Consider the following 26507-nt stretch of genomic DNA (forward strand, 5'->3'; position numbering starts at 1 on the left):
TTCTTAACTGTGCAACAGGCACTAAAGCATTACTGACTCAGGTGTGTGTAACCTTGAATCCTTGGCCTTCCAGCTGGGAACAAGTGTGTCTATGAAAAGTGTGGTTTAACCCTTGAGCTGCTGTTTTGTGGAAGTGGGGAAGAAACATTCTCTGCTGTGAATGCACTGGTTCTAGCTGGGATAGTTCCTTTGCTTCACAGGAGCAGAATGGAGCTGTGGATTGATACTGGAACTGGTAACATGGGGATGTTTGTGCTGTAGCTGAGCAGTGCCTACAGAGTCCAGCCCTGCCCTGTGTCCTGTACTGCCCCAGCAGGCAGGAGGCTGAGGGTGCCCAGCCTGAGGTGACAGGGACAGGACAGCTGAGGCCAGCTGACCCAAGGGACATTCCATACTGTGTGACATCAGGCTCAGCATATAAAGCTGGGGGAAGGTGGAGGAAGGGGGTGTTTATGTTTGCGGGGGATGGAGCCCTGCTTTCCTGGACATGGCTGATGGAAGTGGTGAGTGGATTCCCTTTGTGGGGGTTGCCTGCCTGTGTGGCTCTTGCTTTACTATTAAACTCCTTACGTCCAGCCATGAGTTCTTTCCCTTTTACCTTCAGATTTCCTCTGGCTGTGAGGGGCTCAGCTGACAGCCAGGGTTAAGCCATGACAGTGACAACCACCACCAGCAAATTCATGTAGACTTCTCATTATCAATAGGAAGATGCAACAAGTGTGGCACCAAAATCATTACAGCAAAAATTTATATACAATGCATTTAAGTTTACAGTGTGCAAAATGTTAACACAAAAATACATACTCTAATTTACATCAACTCACCATGCCTTTCCCCTTTTAAGAAAATAAATATAATACAATCTGTCTCAAAAAACAATTAATAGCAACAAGTATTAAACAGTCCTGAATTAAGTATTTCAGGATTACCTTCAGCAAGCCTTTCTCTAGAAGTCAGGGCTTACACAAAGCTCTGGAAGAAACAGGTGAGATTTTTACAGTCCATTTAGTCCTTTAAGTGACAATTTTAAGTGCTATAAATTCTTGATTCCAAATAGAAATTGATCAAAGACAATTGTATTGCCTTTGATCTTTCCTTCTTACCAGCTACATTTATGAAATCTTTCTTATTTCTTAGCAATGAAAGCACAGAACAGCATTCAGACATCAGTCTTTGATTACAAAGACTTGAGCCCAAATCCAAAGCTATTCCTTATTGTCCTGACAGTTTCCAAAGTGCTTTATTACTCATTCAAGCAATCAATCTAGAACCAAACTTATAATCAGTAATTTGAACAAAATCTCTTTTTCATCCTTTTAACTCATAAGACAAAAACAACATACTGTACAATGCATTCTCTAGTTTCTGTAATTTGACAAAATTACTTAAAGTGCAATTTAGAGCTGGAAAATTTCTTGTAGGCATAAGCTTATTGACATTTTATTATACTGCCATGAATTTAAGCTATAATATATCTGATTAACCCAGGATAGTGTATTTTAATATACAAGCTTTTACAATTAAAACATGAATTATTTTAAAAATAGCTATATAAAACATCATGACAAATAATACTGTACTCAAAATTCTATCCAGCCTTCCACAGATAGATTTCCTAAAGGAAAATAACTTCTCTTCTGACTGGATCAGAAAGAGTAAACAAAGACATAAAAAAACCCCAAAACCCAAACCCACTTGAAAATAAACGGAATGTTTAAACTGAAGCTCAGAGAAGCCAAAATTCATTGAAGTTTGAAGCACCTGTAAACCACAGACATACTTTCAGAACCGTTAAAGTACACTTCAATCTATTTTCTATTTCAAGATATAATTAATATTTTAGAGTGTTTTGCTGTTAGTCTAATAGAGGTTTTCTCAAGGAAGAAAAACTCAAATCTGGAAGAAAATTTTCACATTTGATTCTTAAATTTTTTATTTGCATAGAAAGCAGCACCCCCATCCCACAATTTTATCCACACAGAGAATTTACCACGTGGGCATCATATCAGGAAACCACATTCTTCCAAGGTGTTTGGAGACTTCCAGATGGAGCCGATCCAAGCTGTAATCACTATCTGGAATCAGCACCTCCTCCATGATGGAAAGCTGAGTAAGCCTGCCCCCACACATCTTGACAAATTCAATAAAACCTCTGCAGGTGACCTCACACTCCCCCAGCCCCATGGCAGTCAGGTTCTTGCAGCGCTCAGCGATCTGGATCAGTTCATCATCCAGGGGCTGCAGTCCATTGGCGCACACGACCAGCTCGATCAGCCGGGGGCAGTTCATGCCAATGCGGCCCAGCATGGCCTTGCTGACTGCACGGCCGAAGTACAGGTGTGTGACAGGTGTTTCCTCTCTGAAGAAAGCATCAAATTCATCTTCATACAAGAAGAAATACATGACAATGTTGACTTTGGGGGAGTGTTTAACAAGAGCGTCCCAGCTTTGTTTTTTAATGGTGTGAAACTGAACTTGGCCGGGATTTTCACTCACGACGTCAATGCGGAGGTGTTCCAGATCAACGTGCTTTTCACTGGAAAGAGCCAGCAGCAGTTCATCACTTAATATGTAGTAGTTCAAAGCCAGCTCCTTGAGTCCATGGCACTGATCAGCCACACAAAGAATACCTGAGGAACAAAAAAAAATTCACTCTCTAAAATAAAAAGTGAATATAAGCACAGCTGTTCTCTGTAAAGCTGGCTTGAGTTTTCATGCTTATATCCAAAGCCCATGAAATTCCCAAGTTCTAGGTATCCACAACAATTTACAGAGTTCTGGCCATTAACACTTTATAGTAAAAGACACAAGACACATTCACCTTGGATCTGCATATCTCCTCTTCGCCCCTCCCTGTGCAAAATTTCCTCAGCTTTGAAGAAGCAACTGAAATCACATCAGATTCAGCTGAAGTTGTTGCCATTCCCTTCCCTAATACTCATTCCTTCAACTTTCAACTATTTAAATCACCACCACCCAGTTTAACAGCTACAACCTTCTGTGAATTAACATCTAAATAATGTTAACTCCTCCTAATCTGCAGGAATATGAAGAACACAGATTAAGCCATCTTTTGTGGACTCCAGAAAAGAATAAATGAATAGACCAGACCCAGACTCCTTTTTCCTAGCACTAAGGAGAAAGGAAAGTGAGAAGGGATCCTGAAGCCCTCTGAAATTTCAGCAAGGCTGTATTCTGAAGTGAGTCCTTCACCAACCAATGAGGAAGTCACCAGTCCCAGATCTGGACACACGAGGGCACTGTGGAAGCTGGAAACACTCACAGTCTAACACCACAGGTTTCTGAAATTTGTACACACTCTCAGCACCTTGCAAAACAATTACTGACAACTGTTATAATCTTCTTTATCCCACCAAGCAGTGGCTGATTCATGGATCAGGGATTCAGGGATTCCCACAGAACACCAGTTAGTTAAGTTTAGAGATCTGCACACACATTAAGGAGCACCCATTAGGTTACCCTCACATGGAAAGCAATGAACATCAGGTCCTTTGAGCGTGTGTGAGAGGCTTGCGCTAATTTTGAAGGCCTCAAGGCCTATCATCAGAGGCAGCAAAGCAGCTGGAGAAAATGAAAAAATATCCCCAGGATTCCAGAAGATGCAGTCAAGTGAGCAGCACCCCCACATTCATCAACCCAACTTATTCACTAACAATCACCTTCTTCTTCACCTTCCAACTATCCAAACTCCAGACTAAGTCAATTATGATACTTTACAACTCCATTTTTCACATGCATTCAGTACTCACCAGCAGGTGAAACATGAGGACAGCTGCTCATTTTTAGTAGTTTTAGAGTATCACTGTTGTTAGCAACAAGAACCTTCAAGGAAGGATCATCAAGGGGTGTGTCATCAATCTTGATTGATGACAATGACTTAGAGTTCACAAAAACTACTGTCAGTGCTGATGCAAAATGAGCCTATTTAGAGAAATTGAAAGAAGGAAAAAATTCCATAATAAGATGAGCAAAACTTCAGGGCTTTGACCTCACATTCAACACAGAAAGTACAAAAATAAACACTTCCCATGGATCCCCTTTTTCATGTAACAAAGAATTATTTCAACATAAACAGAGGGGACCTTTGTTTAAAAACATGTTGCTGCATGTGACAGAATTAACCTTACACTCATTATTTATCTACTTTGATTTATCATTTCAGTGTAATACATTGATAACTACAGGGGTAAATGGATACAATGATGAGCCTGAAATATCTAGAGTTTTTCTGTAGAAAAAAAAAGAAATGCCCTTTATTTTCCAGAAACTAATTCTTCTGTTATTACAAAGTAACTAGACACTGTTTCATAAAATTGCCATCAACTTAGAACACAACATTAAGAAAGCTAAAGTGGTTTAAGAGTGAAATAAAATATGCTAGTTACAGTTTGTAAAACTTTACCTTAGATACATTCATGAAGCTTGGTTTTGCTGTAGAGATCAAACCTAGTGTCTTGATAGAACAGTTCACCAACTGAGAAAGGATGTCACAGGCTGCTTCTGCTGACTCAGTACTACTATCAACCTGTAAAAGCAATTTAAAAATAGTGAAGTCATTCTGCAGTATTATTTAGAAAACAGCACCATGGATACCCAAGACTGCAGATTCCACATCTACTCAGCTCCTGACTGCAACCATCACAGGCACAAAGTGCAACACTGACTGAAAATTTCAAGACCAGAAAGAGTTCAGGGAAGTTACTATTAGAAAATTTTTCTGAGTATGACTGCTGGGTAATTCTAGTATGAACGCAAACCTTAAATCTAAGTCTTGTCTTCAAATAACCTCATGTTACTGCAATACTGTAACAGTACTGGTGCTACAATAAAGTGATATGTATGCATTTTTTAAAATGCCAATTTTTAGAGGTCAAAAAAGACTTGACAAAGTCCTTGCTCCAGCAAATGAATCCATTTTATCTACATAGACAACACCTTTGCATCTTAATAAATAAATAAATAAATAAATAAATAAACCAACCAATCAATCAATCTAAATAATGAACTGATTCAAAATTTGTAAGCCTGAAGAATAACTTTCTTAAGAACAAATCTCTTATTTTGCCTCACCTTCCACCTCTGTTTTGCACCACATCCACTATTTCTTAATTCTGCAGAGGTTAGAGTGTACAAAATTGGATGAAACTGTCTGCACATGTGAAAATAAAACATTGCAGTAGTTGCATTTTTAAACACAAGACTTGCCAGGTACAAGCCTTAAGGCAGCTGACACAGAAGAGCTGCATCCCTCGTGCTCAGTGACGTGCCACTGACCCACAGCTCAGCCACAGCTTACCTTGAAGCTGACGTACTGCAGATGGTCAGCGTGCCTCTTGATAATCTGCTGAATGAGATCTGGATGTGTAGACTTTAAATAAGAAGTGGCTGGCTGGCTAAGTTCAAATTCAAACCTCCTCCAGAGATCTGGGATGTGAAAAACTTCATTCCACCTTCGACAAACAGAAGATGCCCTGGCTCTATCCACTAAAGTCAGGAACTGGAAAACACGCAGGATCACGTGGTGTGGAAGGCTGCCCCAGTCCATCGAGGTGCACGGCTCAGATTCCCCAAACCCTGAGCCACATAAACTAGTTTTCTGTTTTTTGTTTGTCTGTGATGTTCCAGGAGCTTCAGTTCCAGCCACCACCTTCTGCCCAGCTCTCTTCATGGTGAAAGTTTCAGAATGTAACAATCCAAGATATTCAAACTACACAGGTATCCTGAAAGGTCTCACGTGCAACAGGTCTCTAGAAAAACACAGAAGATTATGGGAGGAAGGGAGAAAGGCCAGTGGAAACACAGTAAGCAATAACAAGTTAATAACATTTAAATACAGCACATTATTTTCAAAAGAAGCATATCCATATGTCAATATCCAGGGCACAGATATTGGCAAGGACCTTCTCTTTCAATACCTTTTATTTTGTACAACTTGGATGCTGTTACTTTAGAGAACTTGGACTTGTTAATTTACCAAGTGTAGTTTCATGTAGTAGTATTTCATAGTACATAAAGCATTTTGTAGGGATCAAGAAGAATTTAAAAGCAATTTAATTCAGAAGTAGAAAATGGATTGTTTAAATTTAAACTCACTTGACAAACTATGGAATCTACTCATGATCTCTAAAAAAGGTTTATCAACTAAAAAACCTAATTCATAAACTCCTTTTCAAAACACAGATAAACTTGGAACAGACTGTTCAGAAGCCAGAAAAGTTTTGCCCACCTTCCTCAGTTTGCTTTTTTCCCAAATAATGTCAAGCAGAGGAAAGTGTCTGCACAACTAAGAGTAAAAAACTTCAGAGGCCACTTATCAAAGCAGGGCAAAGTAAGTGAGGTTCACATGCTGTTTTTCAGCAGGAAAAGGACAATGACCTTGGAAATCAGCAAACTGCACAGATCTGCTTCAGCAAGGGACATCTGCCTCACAAGCCAGATCTCAGAAGAGCACAATAATAAAAAAGCTCTGCTTTCACAGGCTGAAGCAGGGCAACCTAACCAAGTCCATTATAGATTGAATTCTGTTGTTCAGACAATTTTCAACAACTGGCTTTGCCACTTCATTATAGCAGAGGCTGAAGCCCCTTCTCAAATGTCCCACTAACCAGATGTTCATCCAGACCTTCTCTCTTCCCAACCTGTGTGAAGTAAGTATTCTCAAACAAGGCATTTTTCAAGAAAGAACAGAGCCTATTATCTATTTCTACTGAACAAACTTCCATGGCAACCCCCACAGCTTGCTTTTTCTGGACTCAAAATCTTCCATAGTATCTTTATTATGGAGGGGAGGGGGAAAGGAAGAAAAAAACCACCCACAAATCCTTGTATTGCAAAAACAGCTGCTAAAATACATACTAACCTAGCAAAAATTTACCTGGCATTTTTCCCAACCCATAAAACCTGATCTGTTTGGCTCATTAGTGTCTGATAAACTCCAATCTTCTGAAAAAAAAAGCATGTGTATTCTTTGACAAAGCAGAAAGAAAAATACAGCGAATTTATTAAGGGCTGTTCATACAACCAGCTTCACTACTGCTTGACTTGCTGACAAATTATCTCAATCATCAAGGAATTTATTTTAGCAGTTCTTATACATATTCACCCAGTCTATTTAAATTTCCATCAGCAATATATGCAGACAGATAAGCCAGCAGCACTCTTTAAATTATATTAAATAATAGTTTTTCTTCCCTGAGTAGACACATGGCTTACACTAATAGTGTCACTACTGTAATGAAGATGCAGGCTCAGCATGAATAAACATTTTGCTATTGGACCATCAAGTTATCATCTACACAACCACGTTTTATGACTTTAGACTACTTCAAGTCACACAACAAATGGGCATTCCAAACCATTAAGTGTGGATGTAGTAATTAACCATTACAAAACTCTTACAGTTGATCACAGCCTTGCTAAATTTAGCAAAGGCTAAATACCTTTTGAGTCAAATACACCTGTTGCTTGTTTTTCTTCCTCCCTACTTGGGAGGAATTACAGACTTGACTGTTTACTAAAAGAAAAGTCTAGAACAAAAAAATTAAATTGAACAAATGCTATTGTTTGAGAAGCTTCTCCTTGCTATTGCTGTTCTCATGCAGATCTGCACATCTTGGTTAAAGATTGGTCTCTGATAAAAATGGAAATTTCTCCTATCTTACTTGAAACTTACTTGAACTTCATGGGTGCTGATTTGGCTCCCACAAGGAAGCTCTGACATCAGAGAACAACCAGAAAGGGCATTTCCCTAAAGCACAGGTCAAGCCACAGACCAGAAGCAGCACTCCAGATGTAGGAAGAGATGCAGCATAGTACTGCTGATATACACAGCATCTATGCTGTGCCTGCTGGAATTTGGCCAGAACTTGTTCTTGTTGCTACAGCCTTTAGAAACTGCTGTCTCCAGAATTTCTAGGTTTAGAATTCTACACTACAGTCCTTTATATCTAGAAAGATTAATTCCTATTACTCAGTGTGGGATGCAAAGCCAGAAAAACGTTCCATTGGTTATGCATTGTACGAAGCCCCAATATTTACTGCAAAAATAAGAATCCTGATTTCATTCTGAATCCTTGTGAACAGTATATATTTTAAAACACAACTGAAGTTGGCTAAATGACAGTCCCTTGTGATATAATCCAGGCAGCATTCAAATGAGAGATTTACACACACACACACACACAACCCTACCTTCAAAGAATGTGGAGGTTCCTGTCAAGTTACCAGCACCTTTCTGGTATCTGAACATCCATCCCACTCTTGAGTCATCCTGTATGTGTGCATGGATTCCTTAACCAGAAGGCAGGGATGGGTCCCAGAAGATGAACCGACCTGTGAAGCCACCAACCAAAGAAAAACTGTTCTGCAGTGTCTGGGAAAGTCATGGAAAAGACTGACATCAATTTGGAACAGAGACTGACACAAACAGAACCCGCTGCTCTGAGGGCAGATGCGGAAGCAGAGCAACAGAATGTAACAAGCACATTAGTGTAACCAAACAATATCTGAAAAATACCATTTAACTAAGGGGAAGGTGTAACTATTGGCAAAAAAATAGCTTTTGTATTATCTACAGTTTTAGTCACATAAGCACTCTGTTGCAACACAGATACACCTCTGAATTTTCAAGTATTACCCAGAGATAACTACAAACCTTGGTAACAAATGTTTCATTTTTTTCAGCCTATATATAGGCTATGTTTTTTCAAGCTACACCAAAATAACGTGAATCAAAAGTTATACTTAAAGACAGGACCTCTGATACTGTGACATTTAAGGATCCTTGACGTTAAACTTTACTCACTTTTACTCCAAAAGTATGCTTACTGCACCATGATAATCTTGACAGTAAACAAACAATATTGCCTAATTAAACTGTGCCTAGAAAAAAATGTATCAATAATGTACAAATATCCTCTCACATACTAATGAAGAAACCATCCTGTGTCTTAGTATGACAGAGTATCTTGGTGCACTCTGAGAAAATAGACCCACACCTCCCATATCCAGTTACCAATTTTACATTATCTGGAGATGCTTTAATGGAAAGCTACAAAAACAGCAACACCCACCTCACTAAATCATGACAGATTGTAGAAACAGAAGATGTTTACCAGGTATTGTGTTCAACCAGTAATAACACCTAGAAAAATCTTCCAATGCTGAACTTCTCTATTTTTCTTTAAAAATTGGCCAAGACTCTTGATTTCCCCAGATCGTATCATCATCTTTAGAAAAACTACCCAGTTCATACCAGCTTTATAGATGCCAAGCTTAGCAAAGGTGTAGTATACACTATTTAAGAATGTATGAGAAGCAGCCCCCATCTTCCACACAAAATCAAACTCAAGTACTGCAATCTGTGCAAGTAATGCTGGTGCTCAGCTCACACACCAGAAAATTTGGAGCCGAGTAGTCATGCTTGTCTATAAAGAGAAAGCTCATACTCATTAGTAAATCTGTTTGTGGGAGGCACCTGAAGAAATCTGTCATTTATGGTGGCCTTGTATTGCACAGTCTGCAAGTATCACATGTTCTCTCTCCTGTGAAGTGAGCAGTCTGTACAGCACACAGAATTCATTTTCATAAGTACTGTCAGTGTCTAACAAATGAAAGGTTTATAATGCCACATATAAAGAGCATGCTTAACATTATACACTGAGTTGCAATTTAAAGATTCAAAGAGAAGTGTATGACGTTTATAAATCACATACTTTGAAATAACTTTCTTACCTAAAGAATTCTTCCAAGTTACAATAGGCAATAAATGAGTGAACTGAGGCAGCTGCAGCCATGGGGCACTCACATGCATCTGTCTGCTTTCCCCTCCTGTCCAGATAAAATGCCACAAAAACCTGTGTTAGTTTTGAAAAAAAAATAAAATTCATATTACATCCAATGCAAAAATGATGGGGAAACACGCTGACATCAATTTATTAATTTTCTTGCTTTTGTAAAGGAGCTTGAGGGGGTCATCTTAACACAAGGTAGCTTATCCCACAATGCAAATATTATCACTGAAAGAAACATAAGGTCAGATTAAGTATAAAAGTGATGGGAAACAAATGTTGCAACTGCATTTACATTTCCTGGTCAACAGTACAATGTAAACATCAAGTTATTCAGCATTTGCATTATCATTATCACTACTAGTGAATCTTGATAAACAACACCGTAGCTACCAAAGTAATCTAAAAGTCATGAAAAACAGAGGGAAAAAACCCACCCAAATGTTTTTTCCTGCCTTGTTCCCTTCTGTGGCCAGGCTGTCTAATGGCCTGTGATGAGCACAGAGCCACATGGCTCAGCTCCCCAGCACAAACGTGCCCAGCCCGGGCCTGGCTGCAGTCACACGGCAGGAGCTGCTCCCGACAGCAACAGAGCTCCCAGCCCGCAGCCACCTCCCTGTTTACGAGCTCCTGGCAGCCAGGTGACAGCCAGGGCCACCTGGCCAGGTGCTTCACATGCACTGCATCGAGGGCTTCACATCAGCAGTCTCCTGCCTCCCTCCACATTATTTTCTTTTAATATGACATTACAGGAACACTTACGTTTCAGTCTTCCATAACAAGTAAATATTCAAAGCTCTACCCACAGGAACATCACAAAGAAATTTGTTTCATAAAAACACAACAAAACCCTGAAATCCTTGTTGTGATAAGCTTTACATTGCTTTCACACACCCCATCATGGGGGTGGGGGATGAGTACCCTTGCACCTGTTCTGAACTCAGGATTTCAGTGTTCTTCCCAACACCCCTCATGCAGACACAGCCAAAAGTAATTACTAGCAATAAACTGACATCTGAAAATCAAGGAAAGGACTGGAATATCCTTTTATAGTAATAATTGTATCAAATATAGGTAGTCAATAAAGACTACCTACAATGCTCAGCAGGCTTGTGAATTTCACAGAGATGGGACCTGTAACAGCCACATAACCAAGAGTACCCCTGAGGAAGAGAGCTTCTCTTGAACAGACCTGTCCCAAGACCCCTCAGAAGAGAAGGAAGTTCATACTTTTACGCTGCAGATAAGAACTAGCAGAATCTCAGATAGTACATTTAAAAAAAAAAAAGTTACTGGAAATGACTCTTAGCAGTAAAAACATAATCAGATGCACATCCAATGTACATCTGAGTGTCTAAGGCCAAAAGAACCATCCAAAGCAATGTAAATATTAGCACATGTAAGCAGAAATGTATAAAATAAAGTATTACAGTTATCAGAGATGCAATCAAATACAAGCTTGTTATGCAAACAACAGCGAATTGTTATCTAAGGTAGTTATCCAAATGATTATCAAAGATAAACAGCAGCAACACAGTCACTGAAATGAAAGACTTTGATAACTGCTGAGATGCACCAAAACTATTAATATCCTCATTTGTATAAGCAAAGTATCAAAAATTGGTGCATGCCCCCCACACAGCTCTACCTGTGATCCAGTATTTTGACAGCTGCACATTATCCTACTCAAACTACCTCAAATGCACTAAAGCCAACAGGGCTCAGAAAAAAATCAAGTTAATTAACTGCTTCTGCAACTTATCCTGCCAACAGAGCTGCAAACTTCTGCTGAAATTAAGACATTAAAGCCTCTCCCGTGGCATGAGGGCTTGGTGGGGGATTTGAAAAGTGGTCAGTAGTGGTTCTGTTAAACAAGCCTTCAGGAGCTGTTCACTACCACCCAGGCTACAACATCAGTCCAAAAAAGGTTTCATTACTGTAAACAAACTTATCACAGATTCAAGCCACAAAAAAGTAACTGCTTCCTCTGATTTCTGGATTTCCCTTCCAGTTATTAACACCGGGACTCAACAAGAATTAATAAAACACCATAAAACCAGGTTTCTAGTAGAAACAGTAGCAACCAAACACAAAGGCAGCAAAAATTGAGTTCCTGAAAAATAAAAACCCTTCCAAATAAACAAGCTTGGAAATATTCTGGGATAAAGCTGGCATCTTTATCTTTAAGCTTTAACTTTCTAACACCTGGAAATTAATGTTTACAGACCTGCTTTACACGGCTGCAATACCGGTCCCATCAATCACAGTGTCCCTAAAGAAATCGCAGCTCAGTGACAGCACCCGAGGCCACCCCCTCACCACGTTAAGGAACTCGGAATGCAGAGTCTGGGCAGGCAGCCCTAGAAACTGCTGCCACCACAAATCCAACACTGCGTGTGGTGCAAAACATAGGTGAAAAACACATTTTAAGCCTAATTCTCAGAAGATCTACTCCTTCAGGATGGTGAGCTCAGAGATTAAGCTTTTTCTTCATCTAGGGCTTATCAGACTTTTAATGGGTGGTTATTTTTGCTTCTGAAGAGGATTATTTAGTTTTTTTAATCAGTCCTTATTTTTTTCTCAAAACTGAGCCTCTGACTCAAGGGATTTATCACATTTTTAGTACGTTTATGACAAACCCCTATTTTTATTCTAAAAATAACCATATTCAGCTGAACATCTTAATGCTTGCATTAATTTTAACTCAAAAAATACAAATGCATTGCCACTTTTAGTACTATTTTGGTGGTGAAATTCAGATATTGGACTTCCAGTGATGCATTATTCTTAAAAGCAAGCCACCTCTGTGCCCCAAACCCAGAACCCCTCGTTTACTCAACGACATCTGAAGCTGCACAGCTCTTTAGAAAAGCTTTCTTGTGGGTTCACCAACACGCCCACGGCAAGAATGAAAAACAATCGTTACTTCCATAGGTGTTCTTGAAAACAATCGCTACTTCCATAGGTGTTCTTGAAAACAATCGCTACTTCCATAGGTTTTCCTGAAACCTTCCTACCCGACTTCAACAAGCCATGGAAGCTGTTTACACGGGGAAATCAGCTCCCAGGCACCGCGCTCGGTGAGAGCTCCCGGGATGGCACAAACCCAGGGCACCGCACACCGAGCCCCTCACTAGGCTGGGCGCTCAGGTTCAATTTAAGCCTCCAGGCACGGAGTGCGCCTGTCTGTCTGTCCGTCCGTCCGCCCGTCTGTCTCCGCAACCCGGGCCGCCCCCGCGGCCTGTCCCGCACAACACCCCCCCCCCCCCGCCCAGGCCGCCGCACAAGGGCCGTCCCCGCGGCCGCCCCGCCGCTCACCGCCGCCGGTGCGCGGCTCCCTCGCAGCGTGAGGCCAGGCCGGGCCGAGGCGCCGAGCAGGGGCAGAGCAGGGCCAGCACCGCGCTCAGCCCGCAGCGCCCGGGACACGCCGAGGGCGGAGCCGCGGCCCCGCCGCCCCAGCGCAGGCGCCGGGCGAGGCCGCGGGCGGCGGGCACGTGATGACGGCGGCGCCATTTCGCGCCCGCCGCCCTCGGCCCGCGGTAAAATGGGGGGGCTGAGGTGTGGGCCTGGGGCCAGCGGTGACAGCCCCGCACGGACGAGGGCTGCTCCTGGCCTCCGAGCAGAGCAGGAGGCGGGGGGTTCCCTCTCACTAGGCCTCCATCTCAGAGTCACACAGTCACTAGGCCTCCATCTCAGAGTCACACAGTCACTTAGCTTGGAAAAGGCTTCTGCAACCATCGAGTCCAACCTGTGACCGAACACCAACTTGTCAAACACACTGTGGCACTGATAGGAAGGATATGTGTTTGTGTCTTTCCGAGCAAGTCCGTGAGTGAGGATATGGGTGATAACGTCTTCAACATAGGTCTTCATGTTTCTACTCACGTCAAGCCACATCTGGGTTACAGAACCCAGATGGTTTGACTCCTGAAACAGGCAAATGCACAAGCCTGAGTTTCTGCGCTTTGGGGTAAAATTACAGCTTCAAGGGAGGATATGGGGTAGGCGGTTGGGGAAGGCTGTACCTTGCTAGTGCCTCAGCTGATGGGGAAAGGAAGAGGACAACATGTGGCCAGGAGTTGAGGATAGAAGGAGACTGCACCCTCTGAAAACTCAAGAGAGGGAAGATCCCATGGGCCTGTGCCCCACTGGCCTCTCCCTGTTTATTGGAATAAAGTTTCAGGGCTCTTCTGTCTTTTTCATGGACACTGGCTTTTCCTAGTGTGATTTTTGGTACAGCACTGAGTGTCATGTCTAGCTTTTCCTTCAACACCTCCATGAATGGTGACCCCACTGCACAGCCCATTCCAATGTCTGATGACATTTTCTGGGGAGAAATTCTTCCTAATGCCCAACCTAAACCTTCGCTGGTCCAGCTTCAGATCATGTCCCCTTGTCCTGTTACTGGTTGCCTGGTCACTGACTCCCACCTGTCTGCATCCTGCTGTCAGTGACTTGCAGAGAGCAAGAAGGTCCCCTGGAGTCCCCTTATCCCCAGGCTGAGCCCCACAGCTCCCTCAGCTGCTCCTGCCCAGAGTTGTGCTCCAGACCCTGCCCCAGCTCCGTTGCTGTTCTCTGGGCCACTCCAGTCCTGCAGTGCTTGTGCAGTGATGGCACCAGAACTGGACACAGCTCTGGAAGTGTTACCCACCAGTGCCCAGTACAGAGGTCAGTCCCTTCTCTGGTCCCAGTGCCACACTGTTGCTGGTACAGACCAGGTCCCATTGTCCTTCTTGGCCACCTGGGCACACACTGGTTCATTTTCATTTCCTGCCACATGTATTTTCCATCATTTCCTGACATGAAGTGCCTGTGGACCCTCCTTGAGCCTACCCTTGGAAATTGCCCCACAAGCCTCTTCCAGGGGCTGCTCCCTCCAGGCAGAGCCATCCCCTGCCCTTCCCGTGGGAGCTAGGCATAGAATCAGAGACTCAAAGAAGGATGGTGTACAAGCAGCTATTACTGATTTCCTAGCAATCTTTTGGCCAAAAAGGGCCCTATCCTGAACAGCAAGGCTTTCCCTGCTTGCTGTGTGTATCTTCTCTGGGACCTCTCCAAAGCACCCCACTAAGAGAGGGCTGAGCACTGCATCATGTCCAAACTGCAGATGCCCAAAGTATGCCTTTTAACGTGTTATCTAAAGCATAATTTGCAAAAAAACCTTTCAGATTTAATCTATGCAGACACACTGCACAGTGCACTGCTGATCAGTGATGCATTATTATTGTGGTTATATCTTGCTGTATCTGAACAACGGAGCTTTTATTACCAACTGCAAAACACTTACAGCCACGAATTTCCTGGCTCTTGCATATAGCAATTATTTACCAGTAATAAGCCTTTCAATAATTTTTTTTCTGAAGAGGTAATGCTAAACATGTGCAGCATTTCCATGGTAGATTATATCTGCCCTACATAAAACCAAAGCTGGCAAAAGTTAACTGATTATTCGTGTGACCTCAAAATACAGTTTATTCCCACACATGTAAAAGCCTAGAAAATTAGCATGTTGAAAGGCTAATGAAACAAACTGAAAGGAATATTTGTTATACAGTCACTGTGACATCTTCAAATTCCTCAATTCCCCAAGTCATCTTCAATTTCTTCAAACAGAGAGACAAAATGCACCACACTCTTAAAATCAATATAGTTTAAAAAATCTACCAAAATTACTCTTACCTATGTGGTTCTTGACTGCTTTATTCAGAGTTTACAGGAAGTAGGATATTAGGTTCCAGGTAAATTTTTCATGTATCTTGTCCCTAGTAGATGATTTAAAACTGATTTTTTTCAGTATATACTGCTATGAAAGCCATCTTCAGCTTAGTAATTACTCTCTGTAGACAGTAGTAGAGGATAGATTGTAAACAGAGATTAGTGCAGATTTGCAGCTACTATCTAAATCCACCAGTCATGGGTTTCTCTGGTGCATTGCCAGTAATCTTTGGGCTGCTGTGCAGGAACAGGTTCAAATGTACCTTAGACACATTCATATAGGTTAATCTCTGAGGCTTTCTGTATAGGAGAGTTTCCTGTTTTGATCTGGTCTAGCAGAAACACATTTTATACCTAAATTAAAATGGACAAGTATAAAATAGCATAGAAGAATTCTATGCATTTTATAGCTGTGGTCATTATTGCTCAAATGCTTACAGGTATATTTGAATTAAAAAAAAAAAATCTATGGATTTGACAGTACTGGAAGGAAATAGGCACAAACATGGGCCCACCAGGGGTATAAGTAGAAGACAGAATCTTCTACTTATATCCCAAGGGCCTGACAACAGAGCTTGGTGTCTCCAAATCCTTCATGTCATACACAAGATAAAAGGAAGCTGCATCACTGGATCACAGAACCGCAGAATGGTTTGGGTGGACAGGACCATAAAGGTCAGGCTGCTCCAACTCCTTTCAGGGGACACCTTTGCCTGGAGCAGGCTGCTCAGAGCCCCTCCAGGCTGGCCCTGACACAGGTACCCTGCATCCAGGCCCTCCTTTCCCAAGCCCTTACTGCCCACGTCAAAGCCACGCACAGTCAGGCTTAGCCTTCCTCCTGTGGTTGTCTGTCCTCAAACCAGATTTACAGAAAGATACACTTCTCATGTTTATGGTGTTTACAGGAATGTTTTGCGTCGTAATTCACACAGGTTTCATAATACATACTCTTGCTGCACTTTGATCAAGAATGATATTCAGATTTTTTATCACTGGGCTTTGAAGTAGTAATCAAGAAAAACGGTATGAATAAAGCCATGAGTTAATTAGTATAAGAAAACATTCAGGAAATCAAAATTTCCCTGAGACCAAAAACTGAATATGTGTCAAATCGGAAGCAGTATGCCATGAACTTGAAAGCTTTACAAGGACTGTGTGAAAAGTCTAGAAATTATTGGCCATTTCTTATCTACTTTTTAATAGACAGACTCGAAAATGAGAGGAGAGAGTTCAGGGGGAAAAAATTAAGGAAATTAGGATGTTTATTGTAAAATCAAGCAGGAGGCTATACAGTACATTGTGTTGTACAAAGCCAGTTCATACAGAGAGGTCTCAAAAAGAACTCACTCAGCTTTTTTGACACCCACACTTTGGCATAGCTGAACTTCATTGCAGGACTTATTTTAATGCAAGCTCTGCTTCATTTTCATTGTGATCATGATTCTGACAAATCCACATAACCAAAGGACACAGCTCTTGGTTGAGTGCTGTCTTCAGCTCTTGGAAGATCACAGACGAGGCCATGGTGCTGGGCTTTGGCTGGAATTCACACAGGCCCCATCATTTCCATGCTGAAGGGTATTCAGGATCAGTCTTAGCTTGGCTCTGAAAGCAGTTGCACTTGTATCAGTGTGCTAAGCTAAATAAGTCCTATATTGTAGCCATTCCTTTTAAAAGTTTAATTATAATTCTTCATTTAAAACCCAAACACTTTGTGATCAAAATCGGCAGCTTTAACAATTTAAACCTAACACTGCAGACTGGAGCAGTGAATGAGACTCCTGCCCAGAAAGTGGGTTAGTATGTCGTGTTTGCTGGAGCTCATGAGCTGCTCTGCTAGACACCAGCTGCTGCACAGGCAGGCAGCAAGAAACAGCCTGTCTTGGGAATAGAAATCACCCAAGTTATTTTGTAAAAGTTCCTAGTGTACACACTGAACCTGAAATACAATTAAGAAAGCAATGGCTCATCTATATGCCTCTTTGCAAAAGCCTTCCTTTATAATTATGAGATAAAACATGGGTTTATATGACCAAATCCTTATGAGGTGCACTTTTAGAAATGCAACAGCAGTCAAATATTGTCTCTCCAGAAATAAGAATGAGTCACTGAAGGGAGTAACTCTAGGTGTGTTGCAATCCAATACAATCCCATTGTTTTGTTCTGTGATTCTATAAGATATTATATTACAGTTTGTATACATGTGTTTATGTTAGACATAAATTTTAGACAAAATTGTTAATAGGTACAGTTAACAGTGTCCATCAAACTGCAAAACAAGATAAGAAAATTATTGATAGAGGTGCTGTTCGTCCTTTCTGTGGAAAGAGCCAGCACAAAGGTGTATTAATAGTTTACAATTTGTCTGAAAATAAACTGTGTGGAGAAACTGCTGTATTCCTGTGGTGTACTGTAGGCATGCTGTTCAAACCTTATTGGGCCAATGTGTTTTAGTCTTTAACTTATATGTATATATCTGCATATTTATAATCTCTATCTAGCAAAAACCCAGTTTTTCAATCATTAACTTTTGGAAGAAGGTTCCAGTAAGACGAGGCCTGGCTGGGAGCCGGGGTCTGGCAGCCAGCTGGGCAGGGGTCACGGCCCAGCTCAGCAAGGCGGGTGCACAGGTGACAGCCAGCTTCAGGCACACCATGGAGCAGGTCCCTGCAGGTGGGGCAGGTCCGTGGTCAAGCCGGGTCAGGACTCCTGGCCAAGCTCAGGGGTGGCAGTGCCTCCTGCTTTGCTCAGGGGGGGATTCACAGGCCAGGGCTGAGCTTAAATGGGCACTTGGGGCCCTGGGCAAGGCTGGGGGTGAGGCTGGGCTGCTCAGGGCTGTTGGTGCCTATTAGGTTATTAATGTCTTAGTGCTGTGACACTTTCAATGAGTAACTGCCCACTAATCTGTAAAGCACAGGTTATTTGATCCTCTGACTCAATATTATCTAAGCAGAGTTAAAAATAACCTGCCAGCTAATTCCCCTTCTGTTTATTGGTGTTGGTGTAGAGATCACAGTGTCTGGCCTGAGTAATGAAATCCTCTGAAATGGCCATGTCCACTGAGGTTCTGATAAATGTGTTTGAGTTGAGCACACAAAAAATTGTCTTTAAGATGCCATCTTTAATATTTTGGTTCTGATTACCCTCTTTAATAAATAGATGCCCTTCACACTGAGCAAACACAGGCCTTAGAGAACTAAGGTTGTCCATAGCAGGCAGCTGAAGATTTGATTTGATCAGAAAAATAGCTGGTAGAAGTAATACCTGGTAAGTTAGCACCTGATGTAGTGGCAAACATTTTGAGCTTTAATACCAGAAAAAACTTTGTAGTTTTATAGCTGAGTTATAGCTTGGCAAAGCTGCTTATGAAGCCTCCAGTGCCCTCTTTGGAAAATCTCAGAGCAGGTAAGAAAATTTTGGCTAAGGATGGTGTAGAAATACAAGACCATGCTTCAAATCAGAGGAAGGGATTCAACAACCGTGCAAGTTCCCCTTCAATCCTATATTGCAATCATTCATGCTCTCTTTATGTCCTTATCTTCATTTTCTGCCATTGCCAAGTGCTGGGGTTTTTTTCACAGATTTGAGAAAATCTGTTCACCCAGTTGGCAGGAGGAGGAAGTGGGTTTGTTGCAGTTCCTGTGCCAGGAAGGGAAATTCTAACAACAATAGAGGTTATAGAAGGGGTATCAACCATTTTCCTCCACCTTATCTGGATTTTATCTGTGGGGCCTAGGATTCATGCATAGATAAAATAATATTTTAGCTTTATCAACCTTATCTTCCTTTTTAATTCGTTTTACTGACAGTCTTCTTCACAGATATATTCCTGTTCATTCTTTTCTGTACTATGCACAGATGGTGGGTTTTTAAAATTTATTTTTAATGTTAGAGCAATGGCTGGTGAACAAAAAAATGTGAAACTGATGGATTCTGTGCAGTTTGCATTGTTTCTTTTCTCTCTTAATGTGTTTTTTAAAACGCATTCTGTGTGTCCTTTTAGGTGTTGCTATAACATCACTTGGTCACAAGAGGGAACTCGCATATCAGCCTCTGGAATTTATTTTTGTATTAGAACTTGGAGGACTCTGCAGACTGATAAAGAGGTAGTCGGATATGTATGTGTGCCAGGAGTGTAAATGTGTGTATATACATCTACATTTATTTATATATTGATGCCTTTTAGTTACCAAAGAAAGAAAACCACTCATAGAAATAAGGAACAGTGAGTTACCAACATACCCTAGCAGCCATGGCAGTAGAAAAGAGCCTTAGAATGGCCCAGAAATAGCTTTTTTTATTCTCATGGGTATATATTTACACTCACAGATATATGCTCATGGGTTGTGGCTTATCTCTGTTCCCTCTGTGCAGTTCTGTAAATCTGAAAACCAGTACTAATGATATGAGGATGGAGCATAACATGCTTTGTCCATTAGAGCCTTACTAGCAGGGACTGTTCCCACCAAAAAGTTCGAGCAGCCCTTTAATTGAGCTATCTGCTTTTCACCTCTTCAGAGTCATTTGCTAGCCAAAACTTGACAGTACTTGAGATCTGTTCCAGAATTTATGGTATTTAATGTATATGAATATAATTTGATTGTTAAATGCATTTACTAAAGGAGAAGATTCAAATACTAGTTAATTTCTAATTTCTGCTAGGTGCCAGTGACAATCATGGATTGTTATCCAACCTGCTCAAGGTTCATATTTCTAAAATAAATTAAGTTATAAATCCAGAGCTTTCTAACCTGACAACTAATGTTGTCCTCAGAACTTGGTGTCCACGTCTTCCTACACTGATGCTCCCAATCAAGAAATTTACCAGTAATCCTGCTATTGTGTTTGCAGGTTCCTCAACAAAAGCACATGTTTAATCTCCCTAATAAACTGAGCACAGTATGGGAACTTTTCTTTGAACCTTGCTGCTGCTTCTGTCCAGCTCCTGGAGAACACAGCCCATGCACAGCTTGCAGTTGAGGATCTGGGTTTGCTGCTGTTTCAGCTGTAGATGCTCAGGGCGGCTGGTTTCCTGGGAATAGGAGTCAGCTTCCTTTGTGAACATGGACCACCTTGTCTCACCCCTGGGGTGTGTCTGGTCCCTCACACATATTAACAAATACAACAGCACTGCTGTTAGATTGTAGTGGCCCTTTGGCTCATCACATGGCAGTGAAGCACTGCAGTCCCACTGGAGCAGGGGACAGACCATCAGGTGACGCTTGCAGCCCTCAGGCAAACTGCTTGGTTTGTCTGTCAGGTGCATCGTGTCCTTTTTGCACATTTTCCATTTTGTCCTGTGCGTTCCTTAGCTCCCTTTAAGTGTTATTTCTGTTCTACCCTTCAACTGCAGCCTTGTGGAGAGCATCCCCACCATGGAGACAGTGCTGCACATGCAGGGGCTGCTGGGCTGCACGTCACTGATGTGCTGCAGTGGATTTGGGGCCCTTTGAGAAAAGAGGTGTCCTGCACCAAAGGGGGATTACTAGAAGAACTACTACATGTTTTGAGATCTGGGAGGAGATGTTTGGATTCAGGAAGCCCAGAGTTGATTCTGTTAAACTGGCTCTTGTTTATTCAGTGAAAGCCACTAAGGATAGAAGTCAGCTTTCCTAACCTGAACTTGATTACTGATCTGTGAATCACAGTTGGTGTCTGTCAGTTTTGATAGATAATACAGCTCCTAGTCCTGAAACTTCTAAGAGAAGATAATGCATAAGTAATCATTATCTATAATCTCTACATCTGATTTATTAAACAGTCTAATTACCTATATAACTGCACCACACCTGCATGCCATTATCCTATTAGTTTGATTTTGTTGGATAACAAAGTTTGCACAATCTAATTTTCAAAATCTTGGAAGACTGGGATTAGTCCAGAAAAACTACAAATAATGTTAGACTTCAAACCAGGTTGGCAGCAGAGCATTCCTGCACCTCTTGCTTCTTCATCCACATTATTCCACTTCCCTTGTGGGTTTTCCTTCATGCAAGGGGAATTCTAAGAGCCTGGGAATCTCTGCATCCCTATAATCAGTTTGTTCCAGTCCCAAGCTTGTTCTACCTACTGGACCTCTGCAGGAGGTAATTAGCAAGGAACAAAGTTTTCAGCAGTCATCATTGGAATGGTCTGGCTTTCCAGTCTGACCCAGGGTTTGGCACAGCTAAGCAGGGCAGAGTGGCAAAACCAGCAATATTCCAACAGCAGCATGGAATGGCAGCTCCCACATAACCCAAGAAGTGTGTTTGATTCATCAAAATCAAATGGATTTGATGAATCTGAGGTGTTCAGGGCCAGGTTGGACAGGGAGCTGAGCAGCTTGGACTCATGGAAGGTGTCCCTGCCCATGGCAGGGGGTCGGAACAAGATGAGCTCTAGGTCTCTACCAACTCAAGCAGTTCTGTGATTCCCTGATTCTTGCCACTCCTTTTTTTTCCTCATCTTTATGCTCTGTGTTAATGAGGGCATTATATTTAAGTATTCAAAATATGTACTGTGCTCAGAACTCTTCTTAATTCCACAAAGATAAGTAAGAGGATTATCGGAATGGTGAAAGCTGAAATAAATTATCCTTCACTTGCACATCTTGTCCTCAGTATCAGGTGTGTGAGGAGCAGGGAGACTGTACTTTAAAACTGATAAATTTCTCTTCCCTGTTCCCCAAAACTGTTGTACAACTTTTGCTGCCTCAGTCAGCCATCACTGAAGGTATAAATGCCTGTTCTCTTAAACCTTTGTGAGATGTGCTAAAGCAAAAGGTCTTGTAGGGTACTTGCTTCTGTGTAGGTGACAACAATTAAATGCCTGTTTGCACTTTCCTTCTCTTTGAGAATTCTCCATTCTCTTTGAATGCCACAGCCTGTCTTTCTAAGTGCTCTATATTGCTGAAAATCCCTTGTGGTCAGTAGGAATCTTCAGTTTCATGTTTTCCTTTCTGTTCTGTTTTACTTAATTGCATGATGTCAGGCATATGGAAGTATGGCAGAACGAGAATGAGAAACTTTGTGCCACTGTGGAACAATCTTATTTCAGTGACTGATTTATATCCTGCCTGAAGACAATGTTAGACAAAAGATTTCTTCTCTCCCACAGGCTGCTTGCAAAGTCAGAACTATGCAGATCACTATCTTCTTCTCTTAAGTCATGATTTCCCTCTTCTTTTGCTCTTTTACAATTCCAGTTTGTGGGGAGTTAGGGGGAACTCCCCTCACTCCTGGGCTTTTTGTTGACTTATTGGGAAATACTTATTTAGTCTGAAATTTATCAAATTAAAAATAAGCAATATGAACACAATGGAAAAAATCAAGGGCATCTGTTTTCTTGTCAAGTACCTTAATGATGCTCTTTCTAACATAAGTAAAAAGAAATATCACTGGTACTATACACAGAAAATTATCTTTAAGGTAGTTTTGTACTTATTGATTTTTAAAATATTATAATCTGATATAAGCATAGGATTGTATCATGTGTTACTTCATTACTAGATTTAAGATAGCAGAAGCAATTTAGACACAATCACTCATTGATAATAAGCATGATTGATTTTTTTGTGTGATTCACAAAAAAAATATTGCAATCATGACATTGTGTTACTGAAGTTTTTTGCCTTCTCTTTTCAGCTCTTTCACTCCTTTGTGACCTGAACTATATCTGTATCCCAATAGGAAAAAGACAGCCTTTATGTTGTATCTCATAACAGTGGTGTAAAAATTGAGGATTTTTACAGAGGCTCATGGAAGATGACAAAAGATTTATTCTTTGAACACGTACAACTTGTGCTATGGAGTGTGTCCATGAAGATGCTGCAGTTTATAGACCACTGTGGTTGCTTCCATGGCAGATGCCACCAGAGATCCTGAAGAATCTTTAGTGCTCACTATTGGAGATTTTTCAATTGATTGAATCAAAAGTGGGAGGCCAATAGAGGAGATGGGAAGGGAGCTGCAAGCACCTATGAACAGGTAGAGATTTATCTGGGACTTGGAACTGTAGTTCCTTTGGCTTTAGTCTTCCCAGTACCACCACCTGATATTGTCACTATGATATAACTTATTTGATATTATTGACTCTTCACAATGTTAAACCCTAGTGTGTGTTGAACTTTACAAGCAAACGCTACCAGTCTTCAGAAAACTGTAAAATGCAGAGAAATGAGTTCTCCATCTTAGCAAACTAATTTCCTTACTTTTTTGTAAAACTTGAAGAGGGAGGCTTGTCCACATGCCTCAAGAGGGTGTTGTGAGGATAACCCAGATAAGATCAGCTTTCTTTTACAAGAATGCAAAGCCGCTTTTGTATACCAATTGTGATTTATGGCTGGGAGCATTTCAACAGCAGCCTGTGCCTGTCCTTCCCATAGCATGGCATATACCAGACTTGTTCTTACAGGGGTGCAGGAGATTAAGGTAAGAACTACAACATGCCATATGTGTTGGTGCAGTTCTAGTGCCTCCAGAAATATCTTCAAAAGCTGTTTTCATTTGTTTGTCATCAGAGACAGATTCATATTAGATCATTGCCACTGCTCAGGGCTTGGGCTTGTCCTGAAGCAGGTCATGGAGTTAGGTAAAATCAGGGATAACAGACTGCAGCACAAGAGCTTTGGCTCTGCTGCTGTACTTCTGCCCTGGGAAATGTCCTAGCAGAGACTCCACACATAAAGCTGTTCTGCTTTCTGAAGACAACACTACAAGTTTTGCAATATCCATGCTGCTATGTGGATGCCTGGACTAAGAAAATTCTGCTGTGAAAGTGCAGATTTTGTGAATGAGTTTCTAGCTGACAGCAACAAAACCCTTGAAAGAAAGAGTTGTGTGCTGGCTGCTGCAGCAGCAGTGGGAGAGTTCCCCTTTGCTGAAGAGCAAAATAGCTTCTCAAGTGTCTTTGGGTCACTCTTAGCATACAATTTTGCATTACTTCATGCTAAGGAGGAAAATACTACAGTTGTGGTGGAACATGGTATGGAACTGGTCTGTGTATGCTCAACACTGAACTCTCCTGAGCAGGCATTCCTGAAGAAAGAGGTGCTTTGTACACAGGTAATGGTGTTACTTCCCAGTTTGCAGAAAACAGCCACTCCTATCCTGCATCCTCAGTTACCAAGTGCTTCTATCTTTGAAATCAGAGAGCAAATTGTCCTTCTTGTCTCTGAGTTTCCTGTATCTGATGTGAGGGGTAGAAACAAGGCAGATGTGGAGCTGTGCACACTTTAAAACAAGCTCACACCCTGCCGTGGGCTCCTGGGCAGGTCTGAATTGCTGGAATAAGGGCTCTTTCCCAAAGTCACTGTTGATTATCAATTAGTGATTGTCAATCTTTTCCACAATACAACTGACTTGTGCAGATAAATTATCTTGCACACGGAATGTCTGACCTTCTTCACCTCCCCTGTCCCCCCTGCCCTAGGCCACATCCTCTCCATCAGAGCATGATATGACACATCCCGCTAGAGAGCTGCAACAGGCAGATAATTGAGATAACAGAAGAAGGTGCTTGTTAGGGTAATTAAGTAACTAATGGATTAGTTGCCTTTTGTTTTCATCTGTCAGTTTCCAATCCTATTAAGATGCAAACACGAGAGTGAGAGAAGGACCATGGGCGTCCCCTGGGTCCCAAATCCCCCAGGAGCCAGCCAAGGGTCAGCTGAAGGCGTGTTCTGGCCTGCCAAGAGAAATCCAGCCCTGCCCACAGTCTGCCCTGGGGCTTACAAAGTCTTGCAGGGTGTAAGAGTACCTGGGGAGAAGATCTGAATATGCCTGTGGGGAGGCAGACAGTGAAAATATTTGAGGATGAAGGACTGCCCCATTCCTGGACTCACGGGAGCTTGGGGAGGTCACAGTGCAAGCAAACACTTAGCAGCAGCTCTCAGGGGTTCACTGGCAGCCGGCAGTGCAGCTCTTCTTTCAGGTTGCACAATCCTGCACTCAATGGTTTAAGCACACAGTGATCACTTCTCTCACGAAAGGGCAGACTGAGGCATCAGATAAAAGATATTTTGCAGATGTATCTTTTGCAGTTTTAAAGCTGTGGTTTTTTTTTTTTTTTCAAATTCTGGGCAAGAGTTTCCTATTATTGTCTCTTGACTGGAAGTTGACTGACTGTATTCCACTTTTGCCAGCTTATGCTGGAAAAAGCTGAATTTATTGTGTATCTTTTGGATCTCACCATTCCTGTATTTCATAAATTTAATGAAGCAAATTTGGGAATAAAAAGTATTAGACAAAGATTTGTATTTTTCCTTGCAGTCCTATGACTTGGGAAGTCTTTTGCTCATCTATAAAAATGAATCAACAACTTTCAGATTTTCCTCTTGCTACATAGTATGTCTAGACAGTGCAGGTGAGCTGCACACACAAAGCAAAACATCAGCAAAACAGAAAGACTGGATAGCTTGGATTTGCGTTTGGGAAATATTAACAAGACTGAATATCAGTTTGGTGATGATGATACTTAGAATTTTGGGATCTAGCATCATAGATTCAATATGGATGTGAATGCACCTTTTTCTTCTGCTTAGGGCCAGGAGCAGACATAAGCATTGTGCTGATTTGTCAGATGGATATTTTGGGATTGAATCATTGTGCTGATTTAATCGTACATGATTCTTCTGTGCATTAGAATGCAAAAAAAATTGGTTATTTAGGGGAGAGCTGCGTGAGGTGAATGGTATGGAAAATGTAGGAAGATATGAAAATGTGGAGAGATGAAATAGTTGTTTTATTACTTGGTTTCATCTTTCTAGGTGTTAACAGAGAATAATCTTTTCTATTTTAGCATTTGTTATTTCTTTATCATATTTGAAACAAGCAGCAGAAACAGGTGAGAAAATGCTTCTGATCTATTACATAAGTTTAACTCCTTTCATATAGGTGTATCAGATGCATTTTCTACAACCCAGTTCGGTCTTTTCCTGAAGCCCATACAAATGAGAGGCTTAAGAACAGCAGTGGAGATGTGCATTTCCATCATGCTTTTGATCCC

The 26507-nt window shown here is 41.5% G+C and overlaps 1 protein-coding gene across 1 annotated transcript; it reads right to left on the reverse strand.

The window, feature by feature from the left end:
- Positions 1-731: 731 nt before the first annotated feature.
- Positions 732-13247, reverse strand: LOC128944754 (F-box/LRR-repeat protein 21-like). Its single transcript, XM_054288182.1, has 7 exons — positions 13128-13247; positions 9754-9849; positions 8212-8352; positions 5318-5768; positions 4424-4546; positions 3771-3942; positions 732-2630 (listed from the first exon to the last, which is right to left on the reverse strand). The coding sequence occupies exons 4-7, from the start codon at positions 5687-5689 to the stop codon at positions 1987-1989; spliced, it is 1311 nt and encodes a 436-aa protein (XP_054144157.1). The 5' UTR covers positions 5690-5768; positions 8212-8352; positions 9754-9849; positions 13128-13247; the 3' UTR covers positions 732-1986.
- Positions 13248-26507: the final 13260 nt, after the last annotated feature.

The sequence above is a fragment of the Melozone crissalis genome, unplaced genomic scaffold (genome assembly GCF_028551555.1).
Source record: "Melozone crissalis strain CALT ecotype California unplaced genomic scaffold, PUWL_Pcris_2 ptg000061l_1, whole genome shotgun sequence".
Lineage (NCBI taxonomy): Eukaryota > Metazoa > Chordata > Aves > Passeriformes > Passerellidae > Melozone > Melozone crissalis.

Excerpts from the sequence above, each read along its gene's own strand:
- LOC128944754 (XM_054288182.1), bottom strand. The coding sequence starts at position 5,689 with ATGAAGAGAGCTGGGCAGAAGGTGGTGGCTGGAACTGAAGCTCCTGGA. Across the intron at positions 3,943-4,423 it reads GCTTCATGAATGTATCTAAG|GCTCATTTTGCATCAGCACT; the intron begins GTAAAGTTTTAC and ends TTCTCTAAATAG. Across the intron at positions 2,631-3,770 it reads TCCTCATGTTTCACCTGCTG|GTATTCTTTGTGTGGCTGAT; the intron begins GTGAGTACTGAA and ends TTTGTTCCTCAG.